This window comes from Mastacembelus armatus, chromosome 15 (assembly GCF_900324485.2).
Source record: "Mastacembelus armatus chromosome 15, fMasArm1.2, whole genome shotgun sequence".
NCBI lineage: Eukaryota > Metazoa > Chordata > Actinopteri > Synbranchiformes > Mastacembelidae > Mastacembelus > Mastacembelus armatus.
This window is the reverse complement of record NC_046647.1, coordinates 854,168-881,029: the sequence shown is the minus strand read 5'-3', so window position 1 is coordinate 881,029 and position 26,862 is coordinate 854,168. Positions and strand designations below refer to the sequence as shown.

Genomic DNA, 26,862 nt, shown 5'->3' with positions numbered 1-26,862 from the left:
TCATGCAAAGACGACAGTTGAACGTGGGGCGATAAAGGAGGTGTGTTATATGAAAGAATATTCAGAGATGAATACCTTTCGTGCTCATAGTGTTGTTCACAGTACTGTGTTCATTAACATTGGCACCACTCTATTATACTGATTACAAAGCCACTCGGAGCTTAATTCATACACCGGCGTGCCGCGTTTTCCGCTAGAGACGAGAGCGGGTACCTAGCGGTGCGTTCCTGCAGAGGCAGCTGCTGCGGGAGCTGCTGGGAAATCAGTTACTGTTGACGCCAAAACAAATAGGAAACAAGTCACTGACGTAAATGTGTACGCGACGTATAGTCTAGCCTCTAGCCCCGTCCTCTGGGTCGGTCTGGCCAATAGCAGCAGCTCATACTGAATGACGTCTTTTGCCGCTAAAAACTAAACTCCCTTCAGCTTGTCCATCATCCAGCTGCATGAGCGGATACTAACGTCTAGAAACAGTAAGTTCAGAGGTTATGGTTGAAACCTTAGCCTAAACCCTTGCTTGACGGTAGTCGAGTAGTTTGTGTGTGTTACTTTTCTCTTAATGTGAGCAGCGGTTGTTAACTTGCTCCGTGAGACCAAAGTGCCTTTGTAGGACCGAGACACACTGCCCTGTTTGACGGTCCGTGTGAGGCGTGTTCGTACAGAAAGCTTCGGACCGACTTTGCTGTCAGCAACAAGTCGCCAATAGAGTTTATTTGGAAGTTGGCCTTAACGTGTTGAAGCACCTTAGTTGCCACCTGAGGTCTGCACTGTGAGCAGTGACGTCACTTGACGCCGTGTCGGGGGGTAAAGCCTCCAAACGTAACTGGACCATAAGTCTGGACTGGTCGGGTTAAAAATGTATGTGCCTTTTCCGGCTGTGGCGTTAGCAGGAAAAATGTTTGTTTAACGTTTGAGGAAGCGTTTGTGCTGCAGCCACACGCCGTCCAGGACTGAGCTCCGTCCAGGATGACTTGGTTGTGTTGTAACGCTGCATGATGCGGTTAGCGCGTCCACACGACAAACTGCACAAGAGAATGTCTCATTGCCATGATGCAGAAACTTGTAACCAATGCAAACGAAGTTTGACATGTAAGGACATTTTAAAGGTTTATTAGAAATAAGATTAACAGCACTAGAAATGACTTAAATGTAATATGTAATGCTACAGAATGAGATGACTGGTATACCCTTCACCATTGAAATTGTGCATATTTTCCTGATTTGTTTCACAGCCTTAGAATCGGTGTTGCAGATCAGCAGGTGAAAATGGGAATCTCTGGGCTGCTGCAGTTCATCAAAGATGCAGCAGAGCCCATCAATGTGAAAAAATACAAAGGCCAGACGGTGGCTGTGGACACGTACTGCTGGCTACATAAAGGAGCATTTTCATGTGCTGAGAAGCTGGCTAAAGGAGAGCCAACTGATCAGTAAGTGATTTTAAATGTCAGGTGATTGTGAAAAAAAACCTTTTCAGATGTAGATCAACATGTACAATTGTAATCTGTGTATTGTAATGCGTGTTGGATACCCAGAACCTATACTGACATTTTAATTTGTTCAATCGTAGGTATGTGTGGTACTGCATGAAATTTGTGGACATGCTGTTGACCTTTAGTGTCAAACCTATACTGGTGTTTGATGGGTGCAATCTACCTTCCAAGCAAGAGGTGGAAAAGGCTCGCAGAGAGTGAGTATTTACTTCAACAGTGTGCACACAGGACATGCACATATACAGTGGCTTGCAAAAGTATTCATACGCCTTGAACTTTTCCACATTTTCTCACATTATGACCAGTGTGTGCATCCAATTGCCTTCAGAAGTTGCCTGATGAATGCTGACTGATCGAATGTTGACCTAATGACTAAATAGAGTCCACCTGTGTGTAATTTAATCTCAGTACAAATACAGCTGTTCAGTGACAGCCTCTGTGGTTTGTTAAGAGAATATTCGGGAGCAAACAGCATCATGAAGTGCAAGGAACACACCAGACAGGTCAGGGATAAAGTTGTGGAGAAATTTAAAGCAGGGTTATGCTATAAAAAGATTTCCCAAGCTTTGAACATCTCACGGACCACTGTTCAGTCCATCATCCACAAATGGAAAGAGTATGGCACAACTGCAAACCTACCGAGACATGGTCGTCCGCCTAAACTAACAGGCCGAACAAGGAGAGCACTGAGCAGAGATGCAGCCAAGAGGCCCATGGTGACTCTGGATGAACTGCAGAGATCTACAGCTCAGGTGGGGGAATCTGTCCATAGGACAACTATCAGTCGTGCGCTGCACACATCTGGACTTTATGGAAGAGTGGCAAGAAGAAAGCCATTCTTAAAAGAAAACCACAAGAAGTCCCGTTTGCAGTATGCCAGAAGCCATGTGAGTGACCCAGCAAACATGTGGAAGAAGGTGCTCTGGTCAGATGAGACCAAAATTGAACTTTTTGGCCTAAATGCAAAACGCTATGTGTGGCGGAAACCTAACACTGCACATCACTCTGAACACACCATACCCACTGTCAAACATGGTGGTGGCAGCATCATGCTCTGGGGCTGCTTCTCTTCAGCAGGGACAGGGAAGCTGGTCAGAGTTGATGGGAAGATGGATGGACCCAAATACAGGGCAATCTTGGAGGAAAACCTGTTGGAGTCTGCAAGACACTTGAGACTGGGGCGGAGATTCACCTTCCAACAGGACAACGACCCTAAACATAAAGCCAAAGCTACAATGGAATGGTTTAAAATGAAACTTATTCATGTGTTGGAATGGCCCAGTCAAAGTCCAGACCTAAATCCAATCGAGAATCTGTGGCAAGATCTGAAAACTGCCGTTCACAAACGCTCTCCATCTAATCTGACTCAGCTTGAATTGTTTTGCAATGAAGAATGGGCAAAGATTTCAGTCTCTAGATGTGCAAAGCTGGTAGAGACATACCCCAAAAGACTTGCAGCTGTAATTGCAGCAAAAGGGGGTTCCACAAAGTATTGACTCAAGGGGGCTGAATACTTTGCGCACTGCACTTTTCAGTTATTTGTAAAAAAAAAAAAATTGAACTCATGTATAATTTTCTTTCTACTTTACAATTGTATGCCACTGTGTGTTGGTCTTTCACATAACATTCCAATAAAATATATTTATGTTTGTGGTCATAATGTGAGAAAATGTGGAAAAGTTCAGTTCCCTAGTCACCAGCAAGTACATTTAGACTGTCAATATATGGAAATGTATAATTTTATGAGTGGCAGAGTGGAAAATTTGTAACATTCAACCTAAGGTTTGAAAAGTTGAAAATAAATTTAGAATATTTAAAATATGGCCCAGGCATTTCAAAATAAAAAAAAAAAAGCTTTATTCTTTTCAATTATACAAATTTGCAATATCCAGTATTAATCAGATATTAATAAACGCTGGGGCTAATGTTAGGCCTTCACCAAAAAAAGAATAACTCCACAGAATATGCTGTGGCAACAAAGAATCCAAGTTTTCGTACTTGGTAACAAACACGCTCAGACAATGCTTGGTTTATTTGACTGCATTCCGAACTTGTAACAGAGCAACACTGTTTATGTGTGAAGGTGCTGAGAGGTATGCACAGACTTGCAGACAGGTGAGACCAAATGGCCGCCTCATAAATACCTTAACATCAAAAAGCACAGGCATACAGTGTCCTTGACATGGAAGTTGAGCTCTATTTGTGACTGCACTAATTTTTCCCTTTGCTCATAACATCTGAGTGTTGGGTGGGTAAAAGAATCTTAATGTGCCTACAGACAGCTGTCTTTTTGTATTTCATTGTCACAAAAAAAGGTTCATTTTTATGGCAGCACTGTTCTCTTGTTTTCCAGTGTGGCGTTAATCTGTCAGTATTAAATATTACCCCAGTACAAAGTGCATTAGCAATTATGTTTCATTCATGTTCTTTTCAGGCGCAGAGAAGCCAACCTTCAAAAAGGCAGACAACTGCTACGTGAAGGGAAACTGTCTGAGGCCAGAGACTGTTTTACCCGCTGTGTTAATATCACACCAACCATGGCTCATAATCTTATTAAGGTGAGGGCTTATTTGATATGAAGACCTTAACTGCTTTGGTGAGACATTTGATATCTTCAGTGTTTTGTGGGACTGTGTGTTTTTTCTTTCAGTGATGCACAATAATGTCAAAATAGACAGGACAAGAGAGGATTTAGGTTTTTAGCTTTTCTTTACCAGTTAATTATGACATCAGTTAACAGTTTAAAATGTGATTTAAATATTACTAGTAAAATGTCTCATCAGAAAATGGGAGTTCCAAAAGTAACCGGGGTTCACATGATTAAGAGATCAGGACATTATAATCACATGACATGCTGTGGATGCAGAAGTAGAACAGGTCAACCATGAACCAGGGGGTTGGTGGGTTGATCCTTGGCTTCACTAGTCCACATGTCATAGTATCCTTGGTACCATTGTGAGTGATTGTGTGTGTGAATAGGTAAATGGACAAATAATGGAAAAACACTTTGAGTGAACTTGTGTAGCAAAGTGCTATACAAGTATAAGACCATTTACAAGTGACATGGGTGATAAAAGCAACCTAATGGAGTCTGACACCCAGCAGCACCTATTACAGAAGTTTTGTGTCAATGAGCGTTCAGTCATTCAGCATTCATATCGAATTTAATTCAGCCCCAGCTACATTTATAACCCCTGTTCTTTTTCAGTCTTCCAGACACTAGATGGTCTGCAAGTGTCACATATCACTGCAGCTTTGTCTGCAGTAAGCGAACCCTGCACACGTGGGGTCTGCAACTGTATAGCTTCATAGAGGACCCCCCTTTACTAACCTATTTAATAATTTTGAAGTATCGAGGCACAGTCTTGTTCTCCCCATGCTTGCGTGGGTTTATTCCGGGTACTCCGGTTTCCTCCCACAGACCAAAAACATACATGTTAGGTTGATTGGTGACTCTAAATTGCCCGTAGGAGTGAGTGTGAGTGTGTGAGGTTGTCTGTCTTTGTGTGTCTCTATGTGGCCCTGCGACAGACTGGTGACCTGTCCAGGGTGTACCCCTGCCTTTCACCCGAGAGAGAGCTGGGATAGGCTCCAGCAGATCCCCGTGACCCTGGCTTTCAGGAAAAAGCGGGTATAGAAAATGGATGGAAGGTACAGTCTTAGACTTGTCAGTTTTAGAAATGCAGTAAAAATCTGTAACTTCATCCCATTTTAATCTAGCTCCATGACCCCCAGAGATATTATGTGTTACCTGGTGCTTTACTTTGTTTCAGGCTTTATGGTTGCACACAGCAATAGTCTTTGCAAAGTACAGCCACAATGTTTTTCTGTTTCTTGTTTTTTTGAACCAGGCTGCAAGAGCAAGGGGGGTGGACTGTGTGGTGGCTCCATATGAAGCAGATGCTCAGTTAGCTTACCTCACCAAATCTGGTTTGGCCCAGGCCGTCATCACAGAAGACTCTGACTTGTTGGCATTTGGTTGCAAGAAGGTATAAAGTACTAAAACCAGGGGCTGCATTTCCACCACTTACAGACAGCATGTACATACATAGGGTAAAGTGGAATGCTCTAAGGCAGAGGTAAAGATGTTATCTTTGAAACCAGATAAAATTTTGCATGGGTGCAGAAGGTACTAGTTATTTTGTGTATTATGATAAAAACTAAAAGATGGTGGTTAATGATTGGGAGAGAGACTACGCACATGGACATACAAAATTGTTGATACCCTTCCATTAAAGAAAGAAAAAGCCACTGAAATAACTTGAAATGGGCAAAATTAACAATAGATAAAAAATTACTGAAAAATAACTAATGAAAATCATGAATCCTGAATTGTGAAAGGCTGAAAAGTAGTCACTGTGCTGTTTGGTATCATGGTGTGTACCACACTGAACATGGACCACAGAAGGCTAAGGAGAGAGTTGTGTCAGGAGATTAGAAAGAAAATTATAGACAAGCATGCTAAAGGTAAAGGCTATAAGACCATCTTCAAGCAGCTTAATGTTCCTCTGACTACAGTTTTACATATTACATATTACCATTACATAGGTTTAAGGTCCATGGGACTTTAGCCAACTTCCTTGGACGTGGCCACGAGAGGAAAATTAATGACAAATTGAAGAGACGGATTAAACGAATGGTAACCAAAGAACCCAGAGCAACTTCCAAAGAGATTAGAGGTGAACTCCAAGGTCAGGGTACATCAATGTCAGATCACACCATCTGTCTAGGTTTGAGCCAAAGTGGACTTAATAGAAGACAACCAAGGGGGACCCCACTGTTGAAAGCAAATCATAAAAAAGTGAGACTGGAATTTTCCAAAATGCATCTTATCTATGAAGGTATTCTGGAGCAAAATGTGCTGCCCAGTGTCAGAAAGCTTGGTCTCAATCGCAGGTCATGGGTCCTCCAACAGGACAATGACCCAAAACACAAAACTAAAAATACCCAAGAATGGCTAAGAACAAATCAGTGGACTATTCTGAGTGGCCTTCTATGAGTCCTGATCTAAAGCCTATTGAACATCTGTGGAAAGAGCTGATCAGTACATTTTTATTTCTTACTTACTTACTTACCCAGACATAAACCAGTTGCCCATTTCATCAATCTTCTTTTACAATCATGCAGGTGATTCTCAAAATGGACAAGCAGGGCAATGGGCTGGAGGTAGACCAAAGTAACCTGGGCCGCTGTCGCTCTCTGGGAAACATTTTTACACAGGAGAAGTTTCGCTACATGTGTATCCTCTCTGGCTGTGACTATCTGCCCTCCCTGCATGGCATTGGCTTGGGCAAGGCCTGCAAGCTGCTGCGGCTGGCCAAAGATCCTGATATCCTCAAGGTGAGACCAGTGGAAGTGGATTCACTTTACCAGAGGTGTAACTGCTGAGCGCTTTGACGTAGGAAATTGTAGCATGACAAAGAATCTTAATTCAAACCTAAGTTCTTTTTTTCTAGTAATTGTCATTTTGTAAGTGAAAGTGACTTTGTGGCCAGGTATGGTGACCCATACTCGGAATTTGTGCTCTGCGTTTAACCCACCCAATGTACACACACACAGCAGTAGACCTTTAATGTCCTTATTTATCTATGGCTTATTATTGGGGAAACGACAAACTTTTTTGGATGGAACAACATTGTCCTCACAGAAGCGGACATAATCTGTGATACAGTGAGAGATGCCTTCGATGTCCTGACCATGAGCATCCATGCAAAGGTCCCAGTTTGTAACCCTGAAGCAGTCCTGCAGGGCCTCCTCAGCATCCTTTGACCAAACCTTCACATACCTCTTGGTAGCTGACTGCTGTCTTACTACAGGCTTGTATGTTGGTACTAGATATATTAAGTTGTGGTCTGATCCACGAAGCGGAGGGAGGGCTGAAGAGCTGTATACCTCCTTCACATTGGTATATAGGAGATCAAGAATCTTTTCTTGTGTTGCACAGTCCACATACTGTTTGAAGTTGGTCAGAGTTCCTGAAATGCAGTCCTTCACTGTCACATGTCCAGGGTTGCACCATTTGGAGTTAACAGAAACAGCGAGACTACCTCCTCTTTTCTTCCCACTCTGTTTCCCTCTGTCCGCTCGCACTAGTGAGAACCCAGGCAGTTCAAGGGAGCTGTCCGGTAAATTTTCATTCAGCCAGATCTCGGTGAAGCAAAGCAAGCTACACTCTGTACTGTCACTCGCTGCTAGCTAAAGCAGAAAGTTCATCCACTTTGTTGCAGAGTGACCTCACATTCCCCATAGTAATTGTTGGGAGAAATGGTTTAAATCTCAATCCTGCTCTGCAGCCCTTCCTACGCCTCCTCAGGTCTTGGGGAATTTCAGGTTTTATACCAAGAAGCAGACTTGTTCTCGAGAGCTAACAGTTGTTCCCTTGTATAGATGCCATTGCTACAGAAACATATATATTTTCTGATGCAGTTTCCATAATCTCCATATGTCTCTCCACAGAAATTAGAAGATCTCAACTCATGCGCTTTCATCCATTATCAGAGCGAAAGCATAGATCTTGACTTGACTTGGATTAACAGATGATAATTCAGTAAAAAATCATCCGAACTTACAAAAAACAAACAGAGGAGCTGCTGCAACTGGCTGCCACCTAAAAGAAGTCATTCTAGGTTAAAGTTACATAGACTAACTTTAAATAAAACCAGTGAATTCAAGGGAGATAACTGTGCAGTGGAATGCAATTGTTTTTACAAATGAAGTGGTTTATGCATTTTGCTTCCACTGTCTAGTGGACATATTCTTCACTTATAACAAAGGTTTAGTAAAAAAAAAAAAAATGCTAAAAATGATTGCTGGATAAGGAATGACATTTACACTTGAATATGAAATTATATCTGTTACAGATAGTATTGCACATAAAGGTTGGAATTTTTTAAAATACAAAATAGATGTAATGTCCTAAGCCATTATTTTGTGAGATTCACAAACCAGTTTTAACATTTCTTTACTCTCAGGTGATCAGAAAGATGGGCCAGTACCTGAAGATGGATCTAGTCGTTCCTGAACAGTATGTTGATGGATTCATCAGAGCCAATAATACATTCCTCTACCAGCTTGTCTTTGATCCTGTCAGCAGGAAGGTTGTACCCCTGAACCCATACCCAGCAAACATCGACCCAACCACCCTCAGCTACGCTGGATTGTATCCTCCTGACCTGGATCACTTGATTAAAAAGGTCACGTTTGTAAATTTAGCTGCAGTCTTTGTTATATGTAATCTAACAATGGGAAATTACAAGGTCTATCTCCAGTGTTCTGTCCTTAATGATACTGAATTCAGTAATCTAGGAGATGACAAAGGCTTGCAGATGGCTTTAGGAAACCTTGACATCAACACAATGGAGAAGATAGATAACTTTAGCCCAGACAAACCCATTCCACAGGTATCAAATCACATTAGCTGCAGTCTGTATATTCCTTGTGATGTGTTGCATTTAATTTAGTAATTTAAACACAATTACAAATGTAATTTCAGCCATTCAAACCACGCAGTTATAGCTGGAACAACTCACGAGACCCCACTGGACCTAGTATTTGGAGTGGAGACTTTAAGCCAGCCTCAGCTGCCTGGCACTCCTCTGCATCAGGGCCTACTTCCACCAGGGGGAAGGAGAGAGTCATTATCCTTGATGGTCTGAAGCTGCCCTGCAGAGAGGTGCAGGTGAAGAGGCCAAGGGAAGGTGTGCCCGGCTCCCTTGGTAGCTGATACTATCCCCTAATTGAAAACCAAACAAACCGAGTCAAGTCGAGCAGAGTAGTGCTAGTGGAAAAGCCCCATAAGATACTCAGATTGTTTCTAGTTGCTCAGTCGTGCACCCCTTTATCCTGTTTCCCTCAGTTTTATTTTTTCTTAGTGATTGAATGGAATCTCTTGTATAATGCATGGGGACATGTTAAGGTAACAGGTAAATTGTTTTTAGATTATGTAGGAAATGTTTTGGAAGATTTATTCAGAGAAATGAAGAAGACTTGATATAAAGTGCGGTTTGGATAAAATTGTTATATTTAGCTCAAAACTGTTCTTTTAATGATCTAAAATTTTCTACTGTAATTTGTCCTTGATAGAAAGAGTCATAGAATGGAAATGTGTTAACAGAAAAAAGATAAAGCAGCATATAGCTTGTTATGCAAAGGAAGAATTGCATATGGGAAAAGTGTTTAAAAATACAACAGTGATACATTTATGATAAATATGGATAGCTCATTCATATTTTCAATAATTTTGCATTACTTTTTAGAAATGTGCTCTTTTTTTTTTTTTGTTATCCATAGACTCTAGTATATCAGACCAAGACATGCTGCAGCAGTACTCTGCTTCCAGTCAGAAGCGGCTCCGGTCAAACCAGCAGCCAGACGAGCTCACAGTAACCAGTCAACCCCGGTCACACAACTGCTTCTCCACCCTGCTGCAGAAGAGAAACCAGGAGGCTGAGGAGGATGGCCATGCCACTCGTAGCAGGTAAGAGCAACCACTTCTACAGAACAGTCACACCCAGGCATGTACTGTGTACTTGGAAGCTTTGTCATGTAGCCAAAAATGTGGTACAGAGGTAACCGGGTGGGTGGATATACTGTGATTTGTAAAGAACACTATGTTAAAATAAAAAGTTGTTTTTGTGTTTCGCTAAAGTATTGTTTCAAAAATACTGAACTATTCTTTTAATCAAAAGTGTGTGCCATGATAACAAAAAGGTTATTTTTTTATTATTATTACAGTATTTTATTTGACAATTTGTCTTTAAGTTTAAGGAAATACAATAATTTTAGAAAGCGGGGGGAAAAGGAACAAAACTAATAATTCTTCCTTATGTAGCTTTAACATTGATTACGGCTGTATATTTTCTACACGTGCATTGACCTACTTTGGTTATGTTTATTTCCATATGTAGATTCTTTAGCAGTTCCAGGCTGAACACTAAGGCTCATGAGCATTTACTCCGTGAGTCCATACCTGTGAGCCCTGCTCAAGAGAAGTCCTGTCCCAGCACTCAGACCAATGACAGTGGTGGTCCTGAAATTCCATCTGTGGACACCCCCAGCCCAACTCTATCACCTAGCACCAGGTCTGCCACTCCAGCCAGCCAGGGCCTCAGGCTGTTCCAATGGTCAGGCAGCTGCTCTTCCACTGAACAATCAAAAACACCTAAGTCCACCTCAGACCTGGACGCCCTGCAGCAGTTTCAATATAAGGAGGACAGTTTTTCCTCATCTTCAAAGACACACAGACCCTCCAGAGATGCCTCTTTCTCTGATGGAAACCCAAAGGACAAGGACAGCCTCCCAGACTCCCCTCTGTCCCAGGACAGCGCCTACTTCTCTCAGTCCCAATCTTATCTTATGTCCTTTTACCGAGAGGAACTGCCCACCTACAGCTTCCCATCCTTCTGCCTGGAGGATGCAGTATCTGTAGGTTTATACAAATCTCCACCTCATGTCTGTGCATCCTTTATGGTTGCATCAGAGTTTACACATACATCATTAGAGTTTTGTGGGTGTGCAGAAGGTTATTTTGGTGGTGCAACTTTTTAATAATTTCTTTCATGTGCTTCCTCAGGAAATAAATTCAAGCAAAGATTTGGCGCCACAGCAGAGTTCCCCACAGTCACAAACGGCAGATATGAAACCTGGCGTGCAGAAGTCAAAAGTGAGTTTGTGCCTGAGTTACTGCTGACGTTATTCAATTCAGTCTGTGTTGTAATTCAAATTTCTTTACTGTTAGACAGTGGAAGGGGGTTGTCTCAGCCTGTCTCATAGACCTACAAAGCCCTAGTGAATTTAATTAGCAGGAGTTGTCCCTTCATAATATCAGATATGTGCTGGTAGTGATGTTTTAACACCCTGAGAAGAAAAAAAATAAATATTACCATACCAATAATAACTCTTGCTCTCATGTCCTGTACCAGCAGTATGTTATTCATTAGTCTGGAACAGAGGGAGGAGCAGCCTGTAGAGTCACGTGAGTCAGTCCTGATTGACTGTCTGTGGGCTTACTGTTGCTGCCCTGATGCCCTGGTTAAGGTTGGCCAGTTTCTGGAGGTTGTATGTCGGAGGTAACCAGGGTTTCTGGTTGCCAAATGTAATTATTCTTCTGATGGCAGTGACAAGTTCTATACATATATTGGTGTACTCAGCTTACTCATCCAGGATTGTGTTAACTGGTTTCTACCCTTGGAGGAGTTTATAAAACCTGTGGCTTTGCAAGGTCAAATACTACTGAAGCCCTTATTGAAACTTGTCTCTCCTTGTCAGTTTTTATTAACAAAAAAACAAAGTTGAAAACAGGCAAGAAAGGATGTTAGCAAACCATTTATTTATAGACAATGCTAACCATTGCTTTTATTAAATTCACCAAATTCTATTTCTCCTTCTAGGTGTCTGGTCTGTCAAAGCTGAAGTCCAGCAGCCAGGGTCAAGCAGCAAAGGTGCAAACTTTTGGCCGAGCCAGGGCCAGTGGACTGAGGAAAACGTCTGTGGGTTCCATAAAGAAAGCTTCCTCCCCCAATAATGAGAACAACCCTGGTGTCCAGGCTACCATCAGCGGCCTCTGGAAGAACTTCAGTTTCAAAAAGTAAACAAGAAATACTACTAATACTTCTATTCAATTCAATTCAATTCAATTTTATTTGTATAGCGCCAAATCACAATACAAATCATCTCAAGGCACTTTACAAAAACTAAAACTAAAAACCCAACAATTCCCTTATGAGCAAGCACTTGGCGACAGTGGAGAGGAAAAAACTCCCTTTAACGGAAGAAAAAAAAACCTCCAGCAGAACCGGGCTCAGTTTGGGCGGCCATCTGCCTCGACCGGTTGGGGTGAGTGGATAGAGCAGAGAGAAAAGAACAGCAACAATAAACAACAAATAGACACTGCAAGTTGGTGGGGCCAGTAACTGCACATCAGCGATAAACAGCTCCAGGACCAGGGACACCTGCAGAAGGTACAGAGAGAGAGAGAGAGAGAGAGAGAGGGAGGGAGAGAGGGAGAGAGAGAGAGAGAGAGCACAAACTAGGGTAGAGAGAGAGCACAAGGTTAGTAACATTCAATGGTGGAATATACATGAGGTGGGAGAGAAGGGGGGGGGGGGGGGGGGGGGTTAGGGTAGGGGAGCTCAGTGCACCGATGGTCCTCGGGCAGTCTAGGCCTATAGCAGCATAACTAACTAAGGGATGGTTCAGGGTTGCCTGAAGCCAGCCCTAACTATATGCTTTGTCAAAGAGGAAGGTTTTAAGTCCTTAAAAGTACAGAGAGTGTCTGCCTCCTGAACCCAGTCTGAGAGCTGGTTCCACAGGAGAGGAGCTTGATAGCTAAAGGCTCTGCCTCCCATTCTGCTTTTGAGAACTCTGGGAACCACAAGTAGGCCTGCACTCTGAGAGCGAAGTGGTCTATTGGGATAATATGGTACTATGAGGTCTTTAAGGTATGAAGGAGCTTGATTATGAAGGGATTTGTATGTGAGAAGAAGGATTTTAAATTCTATTCTATATTTTACAGGGAGCCAATGAAGAGAAGCCAATATAGGAGAAATATGATCTCTCTTACTAGTTCCTGTCAGGACTCTGGCTGCGGCATTCTGGATTAATTGGAGGCTTTTTATTAAGATATTAGGACATCCAGATAGTAATGAGTTACAGTAATCTAGCCTTGAGGAAACAAATGCATGGACTAGTTTTTCTGCATCATTTTGAGACAGGATGTTCCTAATTTTGGAAATGTTGCGCAGGTGAAAGAATGCAGTTCTAGAAATTTGTTTTATGTGTGAGTTAAAGGACATGTCCTGGTCAAAAATAACTCCAAGGTTTTTTACAGTAGTGCTGGAGGCCAGGGCTATGCCATCTAGAGTAGCTATAATTTTAGAAAAGTTATTTCTGAGATTTTTAGGCCCAAATATAATGACTTCTGTTTTAAAAGTAAAAAGTTACTGGTCATCCAAGCCTTTATGTCAGTTAGACAGGCTTGAAGTCTGGTTAACTGGTTTGTGTTAACAGGTTTAATAGATAGATATAACTGAGTGTCATCCGCATAGCAGTGGTAATTAATAGAGTGCTTTCTAATGATATATCCTAAAGGAAGCATGTACAGGGTGAACAGAATCGGTCCTAGCACAGAACCTTGTGGAACTCCATAACTAACTTTTGTTCGTGTGGAAGGTTCATCATGGACATGAACAAACTGGAATCTGTCCGATAAATAGGATTGGAACCACTTTAACGCTGTTCCTCTGATACCAATCACATGCTCCAGTCTCTGTAATAAGATGTTGTGGTCAATGGTGTCGAATGCTGCACTAAGGTCTAGGAGGACAAGTATCGAAACAAGTCCATTATCTGAGGCTAAGAGAAGATCGTTGGTAACTTTCAACAGTGCTGTTTCTGTACTATGATGTGCTCTAAATCCTGATTGGAAATCTTCAAATAGTTCATTCCTGTGTAAGTGGTCTGATAGCTGCTTAGCAACAGCTTTTTCTAGGATTTTAGAAATAAATGGCAGGTTGGATATTGGTCTATAATTAGGATCAAGACTAGGCTTTTTGAGTAAGGGTTTGATTACTGCAGTCTTAAAGGCCTGTGGTATGTAGCCTGATACTAGAGATAAATTTACCAAGTCCAATAAAGATGAGTTCATTAATGGCAGGGTGCCTTTAAGCAGTCTAGTCGGGATGGGGTCTAAGAGACACGTTGATGATTTCGATGAAGCAACTACTGATGTAAATTCAGAGAGATCTATGGGAGAGAAGCAGTCTAAACATAACTGAGGTCCTACAGATGATTCAAGAGCTACTGTAGTAGAAGATTAATTTGTGTCAGGTATTGGAAGCATCTGATGAGTTTTATCTCTAATAGTTGTGATTTTATTTGTAAAGAAACTCATAAATTCATCACTGCTGAGAGCTAAGGGAACACTGGGCTCAACGGAGCTGTGACTTTTTGTCAGCCTGGCTACAGTGCTGAAAAGAAACCTGGGATTGTTCTTATTTTCCTCTATTAGTGATGAATAGTATGCAGTTCTGGCTTTACGGAGAGCTTTTTTATATGTTAATAGACTGTTTTTCCAGGCTAGAAAAATTTCCTCTAAGTTTGTGGAACGCCACTTCCTTTCCAGCCTTCGTGATGCCTGCTTTAAGGTACGAACATGTAAATTATACCATGGGGCTAGTCTTCTCTGAATCACTAACTTCTTTTTCAGAGGGGCTACAGAATCAAGCGTTTCACGCAGTGAGGTTACAGCGCTGTCAACAACATGATCAATTTGGTAGGGAGTAGGATTAAGGCAGCTGCCCTCCACTATGTTTATACTTGGCATAGATGCAAATAAAGATGGAATCATTTTCTTAAATTTATTAACAGCGTTGTCGGATAAACATCTGCTGTAGTGGAATTTTCTTCCAGACGCTGCATGATCCATCATTTTAAATTCAAAAGTTATTAAAGAATGATCTGACAAAACAGGATTTGGGGGAAAAACTATTAGATGTTCAATTTCGATGCCATAGGTCAGAACAAGATCAAGGGTGTGATTGAAACAGTGGGTGGGTTTATTAACATTTTGAATGAAACTAATTGAATCTAATATAGAATTAAATGCAATGCTGAGGCCGTTATTTTCAACATCTACATGAATGTTAAAATCTCCCACTATAATGACTTTATCTGATCTAAGCACTAAATCAGACAGGAAGTCAGGGAATTCAGTTAAAAACTCTGAGTAAGGAACAGGTGGACGGTACAAAATGACAAGTAGAACTGGTTTTTGTGTTTTCCAGTTTGTATGTGAGAGACTAAGAGTGAGGCTCTCAAATGAGTTATAATTGTTCTGAGGATGAAAGTTTAATAATAAGTTTGACTGGAAGATTGCAGCTACTCCTCCACCTCGACCTGTGCTTCGAGGAACATGATAATTTTTATGACTGAGGGGGGTTGATTCATTCAGACTGACATATTCATCCTGCTGTAACCAGGTTTCAGTAAGATAAAGTAGGTCAATTTGGTGATCAGTTATCAAATCATTTACTAACAGAGATTTAGAAGAAAAGGACCTAATATTTAATAATCCACATTTGACAGTTCTCTTTTTCTGTTCAATAAGAGGAGTGGTCTTAATTTTTATTAAGTTTTTATGAATAACTCCTCTTCTGTTAACTTCTGATTTGTTTGATTTATATGTTCGAGGGGCAGACACAGTCTCTATGTGGTTTGAAGGGGGTGACAGCTCTAAGGAAACTGCAGAGAGGCGTTTTAGACTGAGTCTCTGCATCCCGGTCCCCACCCTGGATTGTCAGGCTTTAGGTCGGCTAAGAAACTCGGCCAAATTCCTAGAGATGAGAGCTGCACCATTCAAAGTGGGATGGATGCCATCTCTCGCTATCAGACCGGGTTTTCCCCAGAAAGTGGCTCAATTGTCTATGAAGCCCACATCATTTGCTGGACACCACCTAGACAGCCAGCGACGGAACGAAACTTCTGCTACTACTTAGCAGATGAATAGAATATTTGAGTAAATCACTTTGTGACACCTGGAAAGGAAGTAATTTTCCACAAACATAAAAGAATTTTAAATTGCGTGGGAAAAGTGTCTAATAACATTTATAGTATTTCCGGGCTACGAGTCGCACCATAGTACAAGTCTCTTTTAGCAAAACAGCCTTAACAGAAAAAAAACGTATATGTTGCTTTAGTGTATGTCACATTTCTAATTATACTAACTATAGTCTAAATTGGCCTATGAAGAATGTAGACTAGGCATAACAACAAGCATTATGAAATTCATTTGTGTCAAGTAACATTAAGGCAAGAGGAGTAAAAAAAAAAAAAAAAAAAAGTGTAAGTTATAGTCTGGAAAATACGGTATTTTTATTACTGTACAGTTCACGTAGCCATACCTTAAAGCAGCATCACGAAGGCTGGACAGGAAGTGGCGTTCTACAGATTTAGAGGAATTTTATCTAGCCTGGAAAAGTTGTTGCTAAGCAGCTTACACAGGAATGAACGATTTGAAGATTTTCAATCACGATTTAGAGCACATCATAGTACAGAAACAGCACTGTTAAAAGTCACCAACGATCTTCTTTTTGCCTCAGATAATGGACTTGTTTCTATACTTGTTTCTGGACCTTAATGCTACATTTCTGGACCTTAATGCTACATTTGACACCATCGACCACAGCATCTTATCACAAACACTGAAGGATGTGATTGGAATCAAAGGAATAGCATTAAAATGGTCCCAATCTTATTTATCGGACAGATTCCAATTTGTTCATGTCCATGATGAACCTTCCGCACACACAAGTTAGTTATGGAGTTCCACAGGGTTCTGTGCTAGGACCAATTCTCTTCACCTTTTCAGTTGCAGCTTCAATGACTATAGTAAATTTTTACGGACTATAAAGACAGATTTTGTCACCTGTAAGTAACTAATTAAGTGAACATTAGGGAGTTGGCCGAAAACAATTTCTGACTGTTTCCAGCTGAACGACTTGGTTAACGACCCAGATATACACAAATATACACCCAGTAATATGTCATTGTTTTCCGTAGATAATATATCTCATTATAATATGTGGGTTCTTTGCTGCACTTTTGGATAAGAAAAAGGGGGCACGTTTTTCTTTTGGGCTCTTTGTCCATGTCCTCTTTGAATTAGAGCCTTTGATATTTTACTGAAAGCATGTCTCTCAGCTCAGCTTCTGTATAGAACCAAGAAATTCGCAGTCACAGCACCGGAGAGTGAAATGCATATATGACATATCTGATTTGTGCCTTTCTTCTTGGGTTGTGTTGGCAAACTGATAGCATTTATAAAATCTGACTTCTCACCAGATGTTGCTGATCTTTTTTTTTTTTAATGAACTATACTTGATAACTTATAGCAAAGGGAGACTTGCTTCCTTTATCAATGCCCTGACTGTTAATGTCTATTATATATTTTTTTTATGTGTCAATTTTTTGCACATTCTTTTAATCATATTCATCACAGTAATTCACATAAGGTACTTTCGGACTGCAGGAAACTTTTCATAGTTTTTAGAACTGTTGGAGAAAGATCCCCTTTTGTGTTGTGTTACCAAGTATGTTGGACACAAATGAATTTTACTCTGGTACAGTGGCCCTCAAAGTACTTGTTATAAACCAATAATATATGCACATACTAGAAGAATCAAAAATTAATATTAGTAGTAGTAATAGATAGAAAAACAAACGTGTGTTTTTAGCTCCTGCTTTGGACTAGGTACTTCTCAGTACAATCAGAACGATGTACAGTATTGTTCAAAATAATAGCAGTACAATGTGACTAACCAGAATAATCCAGGTTTAATTAGTTGAAAGGGGTGTGTTCATAAAAATAGCAGTGTGGCATTCATTCAGTGAGGTTATCAATTTAAAAAAGTTAAAAAACAGGTGTGAATCAGGTGGTCCCTACTTAAGGATGAAGCCAGCACTTTTTGAACATGTATTTGAAAGCCTGAGGAAAATGGGTCGTTCAAGACATTGTTCAGAAGAACAGCGTACTTTGATTAAAAAGTTGATTGGAGACGGGAAAAACCTATAAAGAGGTGCAAAAAATTATAGTCTGTTCGGCTAAAATGATCTCCAGTGCCTTAAAATGGAGGGCAAAACCAGAGAGACGTGGAAGAAAACGGAAGACAACCATCAAAATGGATCGAAGCATAACCAGAATGGCAAAGGCTCAGCCAATGATCAGCTCCAGGATGATCAAAGACGGTCTGGAGTTACCTGTAAGTACTGTGACAGTTAGAAGACGTCTGTGTGAAGCTAATCTATTTTCAAGAATCCCCCGCAAAGTCCCTCTGTTTTTAAAAAAAAAAAAAAAAAAAAGGCATGTGCAGAAGAGGTTACAATTTGTCAAAGAACACATCCACATCAACTGGCCTAAAGAGAAATGGAGGAACATTTTGTGGACTGATGAGAGTAAAATTGTTCTTTTTGGGTCCAAGGGCCATAGACAGTTTGTGAGACGACCCCAAACTCTGAATTCAAGCCACAGTACACAGTGAAGACTGAAGCATGGTGGTGCAAGCGTCATGATATGGACATGTTTCTCCTACTATGGTGTTGGGCCTATTTATCGCATACCAGGGATCATGGATCAGTTTGCATATGTCAAAATACTTGAAGAGGTCCTGTTGCCTTATGCTGAAGAGGACATGCCCTTGAAATGGTTGTTTCAACAAGACAGTGACCCCAAACACACTAGTAAACGAGCAAAGTCTTGGTTCCAAACCAACAAAATTAATGTTATGGAGTGGCCAGCCCAATCCCCGGACCTTAATCCAATCGAGAACTTGTGGGGTGATATCAAAAATGCTGTTTCTGAAGCAAAACCAAGAAATGTAAATGAATTGTGGAATGTTGTTAAAGAATCATGGAGTGGAATAACAGCTGAAAGGTGCCACAAGTTGGTTGACTCCATGCCACAAAGATGTGAAGCAGTTATAAAAAAGTGTGGTCATACAACTAAATATTAGTTTAGTGATTCACAGGATTGCTAAATCTTAGAAACAAAAACGTTTGTACAAAATAGTTTGGAGTTTGTACAGTCAACGGCAGACACTATTTTTTTTTTTTTTTTTTTTTTTTAAACATACCCCTTTCAACTAATTGCCCAATTGCACAGCCTTAAGAGCATGCATATCATGAATGCTGGGTCTTATTTGTTTTCTGAGAATCTACTGCACCTACTGGTAACTTGTTTGCCATGTAGCAATAAAAAAATATGCTGAAAACCTGGATTATTCTGGTTAGTCACATTGTATTGTATTATTTTGAACAATACTGTATGTTTATGATTGATTGATTCACTAACTTAAGCCAATACAGCAGTAGCCACCACAATTTTTAAAAATTGTTATTAGTTTAAACAGTTTTCAACATAGAAAAACACTCAAATGGGTCAACAGAAGTGCAGGGTGCCTACTCAACAGAGAAATTTCAGAGAATTTGATGCATCAAAGCGAAACGTGAAAGTTTTCACTAGCATTGTTGACTGTCATGCAGAAGTGTCTTTGCCATAGCAACCATCAGCCGACTTATGTTTCTTCAACGTTCCTACAGGCAGTAAGCATTTGAACAGAAAAAATTCCTTTAAAGTCTGTAGTTCTTGGGTCCATTCCTCATGGGTTGGTTCCTAGAATGGGTTCCGTAGAAGCATTTAGTCTGAAAGCACCTATAGTTTAAAAAGTCAGATAAGGAAAGTGACTTTCCTGACTCCCTTCACTTTCTCTGGAACAAACACCTTATAGTGAAACAAAGCACACCAACACAAACTCTGAAACTATGCTTGTTGTGTTTTGCAGAGATACCCAGAAGATGAGTCCCTGTAAGAAAGGAGAACCCATGTCCCCAGTAAAAGACAACCTGCTGGCCAGCTACCCTCCAGAAGACATGAGCGTTATCAGCGGTTTCTGATGGACATTTGAATGTTTCACACATTGCTGATCACTCTGTGTGGGAGTGAGGTTTTTAAACATACCATGTATGTCGATGATTTTTCATCCACTTGTTTCTTAAAGTACATTTTAAATAAAACAGCTATCTTCTGGTCCAATAGAATCCTGTAGTAGGTCTTGAGTTTCCTAACAATACACAAGCTGTAATAAGTATGTTTTGAGTCACATTCCGGCTGTTGTGCTTTAACTCCAGTCAAAAAATATGACAGAACAGCTCTCCAGTTTTTTGCAAGACTGATAGCATCCATGCACAATCAGCCAAAATAAAAATGGGCATATAAAAGCATTTAAAAAAAAAAAAGTCATTAAAGAAAGGTTCACTGGCTTTTGTTGCTGTTGATTCTTAAATATGAACTTTTCATCATAGTTGAATTAGTATTTTATTCTATGCTGAGGCTACACTTTGTTGTATGTGGGTGTGATTTTTACAGAACATATTAGTGGTACTGACTTGGCATGTACTTACATCATATTTATGTATGTACTGTATGTGTAAGTGTATAGCAGCAGAAATAATCCATTGCAGGGAAAGGTCTGGGATTTGAAATCCTACTAAAGTACAAGCACCTGAAACAGATTTAAATCCAACACCTGAGTAAATATACAGTTTGAATTTTACATTGTATTAAAAATGTAAAATAAAAAAAAATCTGACAACCTTTGCCACTTAAGAGGAGACAGGTGAGTGTCGTGGTTTTGCTATTCTTTTCTCTCTCCTCTATCCACTCACTCCAACCGGTCGAGGCAGATGGCCGCCCAAACTGAGCCTGGTTCTGCTGGAGGTTTCTTCTGTTAAAGGGAGTTTTTCTGCTCCACTGTCACCAAGTGCTGCTCATAATGATGAATTGGTGTGGTACGTTGGTCTTCCTCTCTTTATGAGCTTTAGCTTCGATCTTAGTAATGTCACCATAGTATTTTCAAAGAAGATGGATGTGTATGAAGGAATTTTTATTACATTAGTCATTCCACAATGCTGCATCTTGAAATACCTGAGCTTGTCCAAATACCAATCATGCTTTAGTCACTTTCAACTACTTGGGCTTATTGCACAAGAGCCAGTGGCATCGCTCACTGCTTTACTGATTTCCTAATTAGGACAATCTACGAAACAATACTTATAAACAGTAGCACATTTGAGGTGATGTCTTTAATCCCACTTATCCTGCGTGACTGCATGGTCCTTGTTCATGGCTACATTCATGTGAATGCAAGATGTGCTGCTGTGTTCTATCTAAATATTAGGCTGTCATTAATAGTGGTGTGAAGACTGTTGCACAGTATTGAGCAGGAAGAGGTTACAGGTAGAGTGCAGGAGTAGAATCGAAGTAGAAAGAAAGAACGCGCTGCTGAGGTTGTGTGTATATTCCATTCAGAAATTTTACTGTTATAAACATGTTAATACACAGTATTGTATACAGGGACAACAGATTCCTAACATTTAGACAGATTATGTCACAAGTTACCATTTCATAATCCTGGGTTAGTTTACATAACACTTCCTGTAGCCTACATAGTTGTGCAGATCATGATAAATTCATCATTATCCAGTTTTTTACAGAGTGCTTGTGAGAGGTAAAACTGGAATGCCGGTTGTGCTGAATTACAATAAGTGGAGGTGGTCTCTTTTTTTTTTTCCCCGTAAAACTATAAGGCTAACTATAAAATTTCTGTGTATCCTGCGGTGTTGAAGGGTTAACCAGGTAAGAACGGAAGTCTCTACTCTGCTCGAGAGTGTGTGAAGAATGCAGTTTAACAGCATTCTCATTTCAGCACATGATATGAGCAGAGACTGTATTGGCTTTTGTCACTGAAACCTTTGGTACAACAGACCCTACATCAACAGTACAAAATCAAACATAAAGCAAGAAGTGCATCATTATGAAGTGCATCATTACTCAATGGTTAAACTAAACAATAATAACATTAGTTCCATACATTTTACTGCCAGTTTTATTACTGTATCAAAAAACTGATGCCATGTGATTGCATGGTAGGTCAATGGAATCTTTTACATGTGTTCCTCTGCACACCTACAAGTGATCACTATCATGCAAATCCGTGAGGCCCACGAGTTGGTAAAGGCCAACTGTAATAATAATACAGGTCTGTCTAAAGTCTACTTTAGTGCTCTGTTTCACTGTAACCACATAAAATCTTTCCTCCAGTTGATTACATTTTACAAAATGCAACATCGACCATCTAAATCTGTTGAAATATATAGATCCCAAACAAGCTTTCCGCAATAATCAAATGTATCCACCTGTTATTTTATTGACTTCTCTATGTGGTAAACATATACTTATTATATTTAGACTGAGCACAGTCTCATACAGTCTACAGATTCTGTCTTAGACTAGTGATGGTCTGTGATCACACAGCTTACAGTGGTTTCGTCAGTATAATTCTGAAGGTCACTGATGGAGTTAGTTTTATTACCATTTCTACCACCAGCCATGGGTGGTAAATACAAACTTTTTAAATTAAAATATTAGTTAATGAATTTATTGCTGATTTTATTACTAGTGTAAACATGAGAAATACTTTCACGTCTTCACATGGGCGCCTTGTTTACAAGGAAGTTTTTTTTATCACCTTTTCACCACATCCTGCAAAGAGGAGGCACCAACTTGTTGTTGTAAGTTTATACCCAGTATTCTACTTTTGGTGGGGTGCATGCACCGGCACTCTAGTAATTTCAAATATTATATCAAATACAACTTGACATTTTATCACTATTAATATCATTATCATTATTATTTTAAATGAGAAATTGCGGCAGAGGTGATGTCTCTGACATCCAGCTTTTGTATCTGCTAATCTCACCAAAAAGCTCCATAGCCTGGCCAGCCAGACTAATTCTTTTTCTATTCTATATTTTAAAAAGTTATTGCAGATAAATTGGCCCGGCTCATTTAAAGCTGGAGGAAGAGACACCCTAAAGCTGGGAATCTAGACCCACATTCTTTCGCTACGAAAGCCTGGATGGCCAGGCTACAGGAATTAAAGAATTTTAATATTTCAAAATTTCCTCAGCATCGCATTTGTCAGGTTATTGACTTTTGTTTATTAAGATCCACGCTGTAATAGACAGTTACACATTAGTTTACAGGCTCTGTGCTGCAACACATTTGTTTGGAAATAGTGAGTGCAAAGTGGCTACAGTCGTGGAACGTTTGACTGTGTGTGGGAACTATTGATCTTTGAAAGGTTAGGCATTAATGGACAGATAGGTTGGAAGTCAAGTGAAATCATTATATTTAATATTTTGTGGATACTGCGATGGACTGGTGACCTGTCCAGGGTGTACACCTGCCTTTCACCCGAGAGAGAGCTGGGATAGGCTCCAGCAGATCCCTGTGACCCTGGCTTTCAGGAAAAAAGCGGGTATAGAAGATGGATGGATGGATAGATTTTGTGGATAACCCTATCCACTCACTGACTGTCTGAAGTCTTCTTCTTCCCTGGTGGTGGTCTCAAAGGCCCCAACTCCCCTGGGTGAACCACCTGAAGACCAGACTAAAGACAGAGGCTCCACAACAAGTAGGAGCTAAATGTGGTTATGGTTCTGATATGGAGAAGCATAATTTACAGTCAGTAGATGAGTAATAACCAGCAGTTGTTACATACATTGTTAATTTTATATAACAAGCAGTCATCTTCTGATGACAATTTTATCAATCATTACCGATTCAGTGTCATAGCTTGGGTTACTCAAAGCAATCTGTTATCATACAGGAAACTACTGGAAATATAATATAATATAATATTAATTGTTTCTTCCATACTTCCAGTCCTGCTATTTTAATTTAATTAATTAATAATTTATTTAATGTTGAGCTGGTGACACTTGCATGCGTTTGTGGGAAATGATGTTCAAAAAGATAGCTAAGAACAGAAATATGCACTTTATCTAGACACATGGCCCCATACAATATTGTTGAGTAATGCTGTGATCCCAGAGTTTTCATGATCTTCATTCCTGTAAATGCCAGTGTGAATCGGTTTCTTACAGGCTATATGAAACAAACCTTTCCTCCTGATTTCACAGTGACACTGTATTTTTTACTCCTTACACTCTTCCAGATGTTTTCTGTGTTAGAAGTTTCAGAGTGAGCTTCTGTTACTGCTGGTACACACCAGGGCTAAATGAATGCACTTGTTAGTTTAAGTGCTGGCTTGGAGAAATGTGTATTGCTGTACAAATCTCACTTTCCTCTACATGCCTTTCTTTTGTGGGTTCCACTTAGCATACAACACAAGTATGCAATTACATGAATGGCAATGTCTATGCACTCACCTCTCAACATAGACACGTACACACAACCCAGCTAATCTCAGGCTGCAGCTCGCCACTGATCAATGAAGCAGGCCAGCTATGAAGGGAATGCTGCTCACAGGCTGGACAACAAGGAACATACTAAATAAGTTGACTGATGCAAACATAACATCTGTGCTGCTCTAACAGCACAGCAGGATGTGTGCATCTTTGTTTTACAAAGCCCAACCTGCTCGACACTGCCACAGGTATTCATTAAAAGGCACAAGTTTAGACCTGAAGTAGAGGCAGTGAATGAAACATGAATTGTTGATCATGTACTCCTACCTGCTGGAAAGCATTCCTGACTTACTGTGTAGTCATGGAGCCATGTTTCTTCTCTATCTCTTTGAATCTAACAAAAATAGCCCTCGGCTAACAGACATGTGTGAACAAAATCACCATCAGCCCCCTCACTCTCACAGCTGGTGAGTTTACACCATTGTACTGAAAGAAAACCCAGTCATGCACCTACCCCCCATTGTCTACAGATTTCAAAACAAGTCTTGTATCTCATTTGATGTCAGAAAAATACTTAAGTGTATTTTACATCAGAAACGTTTACATGAGACTCATAACACCACTGCATACCTTTATGAGCCTCTGCATTTACTCACATCAAATGAGAGTATTGCTGTCTTATTTCATACAGAGGTGGGTAAAACAGTACTGATACTGGCATATCCATACTATGGATGAACATCAAAAAGCTGAATTAAAGGAGCCCTATTATAAATTTTTTTTGGAAAAAAAAAAAGGTCCTGAATGTCCCCAAAACACGTCTGTATGTAGTCATGATGAAATACATTTCAGATAACAGTTTCTGGCATGTCTGAAAATGTGGTGCAAACACAGTACTTGAAAATGACATGGTTTTAGGAGCTGGTCTCTAAAGAATGAGCTTGTGGGGCATGTCTCGAAGAACTGTGAGAAGAGAGTGAAGGACACATAATGGCTGCTACAGGAAGTCCAGAGTGCAACAACACATGTCGGAATGGTTAGTTAACATTTTGTTTTATCATGTTTGATATTATTTCATGATTGTGTATATAATAAAAATGGCATTACCCTAATAATGCCATTATTAGATGGTAACCGCTAGTTTGTCTTTCATCTTTATAAGCAGATTGAATAAAAGACATAACATAATAGTGGTTTTTGGTCACACATAGTCACAATTAATTAACTCACAATATGCACAGAGGATAGATGATTTTCTAATTTTGTTTTGCTAGTTACGTGTTTTAATGCATTTATTCATCTGTCAGTTGTAAAGAGATAATTAAAAATTACACAGATACTGGAGGACAAGTGCTAGTTAATGTAAGTATCTACATTAGCTATTAGACAAGGCAAGTTCATTTGTATAGCACATTTCATACACAGAGTAATTCAAAGTGCTTTACAGAAAGTTAAAAGTACACAGGCAAAAATTAAAATAAGAAAAAATAAGAAACAGCAAATAGTGGAAGAACGCTGGTTACGTATCGTAACCCAAGATTCTGTGAATTGGGCGCAGCCCTCTGGGCTCTCGCTATGGGTCATATCCCCTCTTCGCGCCTGTGCACTGAAGAGAAATTCATTTACGCCCACCCGGGGTGGGCGGCTCTTCCCTTAGAACAACTGGTCTTTTGTTCAGCCGGCTCAAGGGACCAGTGGGGCCCACAGCCCAGAGGGCTGCGCCCAATTCACAGAATCTGGAGTTACGATACGTAACCAACATTCTGTCTCATTGGGGCACAGCCCCAATGGGCTATCGCTATGGGTCAAAGCAATAGCCAGAAATACTCTACGCCTCACTGGGCCCGGCTACCCAGGAGAAGAGTCTGAAGAACAAAGGAAATGTGAGGAACCACATGACCCGAAGCGAAGCAAGCACCAGGTGGGATACGTAAGCACTGGTTTCATATAAAGCTGAAAACAGACGGATGCCTGTCCGCATCCATATAATAAAACACACTTCCCGGTGTAATTATGACTGGGAGGCTGCCAGGACAGGATGAGCTAGTAACATGGGGGGAAAACGCACGAAGACACACGGGGAGGCCACAAGGCCGCTGAACAATGTCTCCCGCTGACAAAAAACCGTGCAGAAGAGCCGTGGAGGATGACACTCCACTAGTGGAGTGTGCACGGATGCCGACCGGCGGCACAGGAGTAAGCCTGTGCAATGGTCTCACATAACCAGTGAGACAAACATTCTACAGAGAGGGGGGAGCCCAGCGAACACTCTCTGTAGTGAACAAACAGGCGCTCCGAATGGCGCGACTCCGCCGTGCGTTCCACATAACATGACAGAGAGCGCAGCGGGCAGAGAAGATGCAAAACACACCGCACTGCGGTCCTCCCTGACCTGAAGGCACTCCAGGGATAATGATAGAGCCGACAGATTGATGACCCTCTTTGTGGAGGCTAACATCAGCAGAAGAGAGGTTTTTTTTTTTTTTTTTTTTTTTTTAAAAACGGAGAGGTACCTGCTATAGCGGCCCGAATGGGGCGTCCATGAGAGCGCATAAAACCACAGCAAGGTCCCATTGTGGAGCCAGGGGACATGCGATGGGGCGCTGCCTGC

The 26,862-nt window shown here is 40.6% G+C and overlaps 1 protein-coding gene across 1 annotated transcript; it reads left to right on the top strand.

The window, feature by feature from the left end:
• Positions 1-392: 392 nt before the first annotated feature.
• exo1 (exonuclease 1) lies at positions 393-20,559 on the top strand. Its single transcript, XM_026308495.1, has 14 exons — positions 393-473; positions 1,233-1,427; positions 1,568-1,687; positions 3,925-4,048; positions 5,342-5,479; positions 6,618-6,830; positions 8,462-8,649; positions 8,788-8,890; positions 8,983-9,187; positions 9,780-9,966; positions 10,397-10,913; positions 11,062-11,151; positions 11,879-12,075; positions 19,823-20,559. Exons 2-14 carry the CDS (start codon positions 1,267-1,269, stop codon positions 19,932-19,934), a joined length of 2,355 nt encoding a protein of 784 aa, XP_026164280.1. The 5' UTR covers positions 393-473; positions 1,233-1,266; the 3' UTR covers positions 19,935-20,559.
• Positions 20,560-26,862: the final 6,303 nt, after the last annotated feature.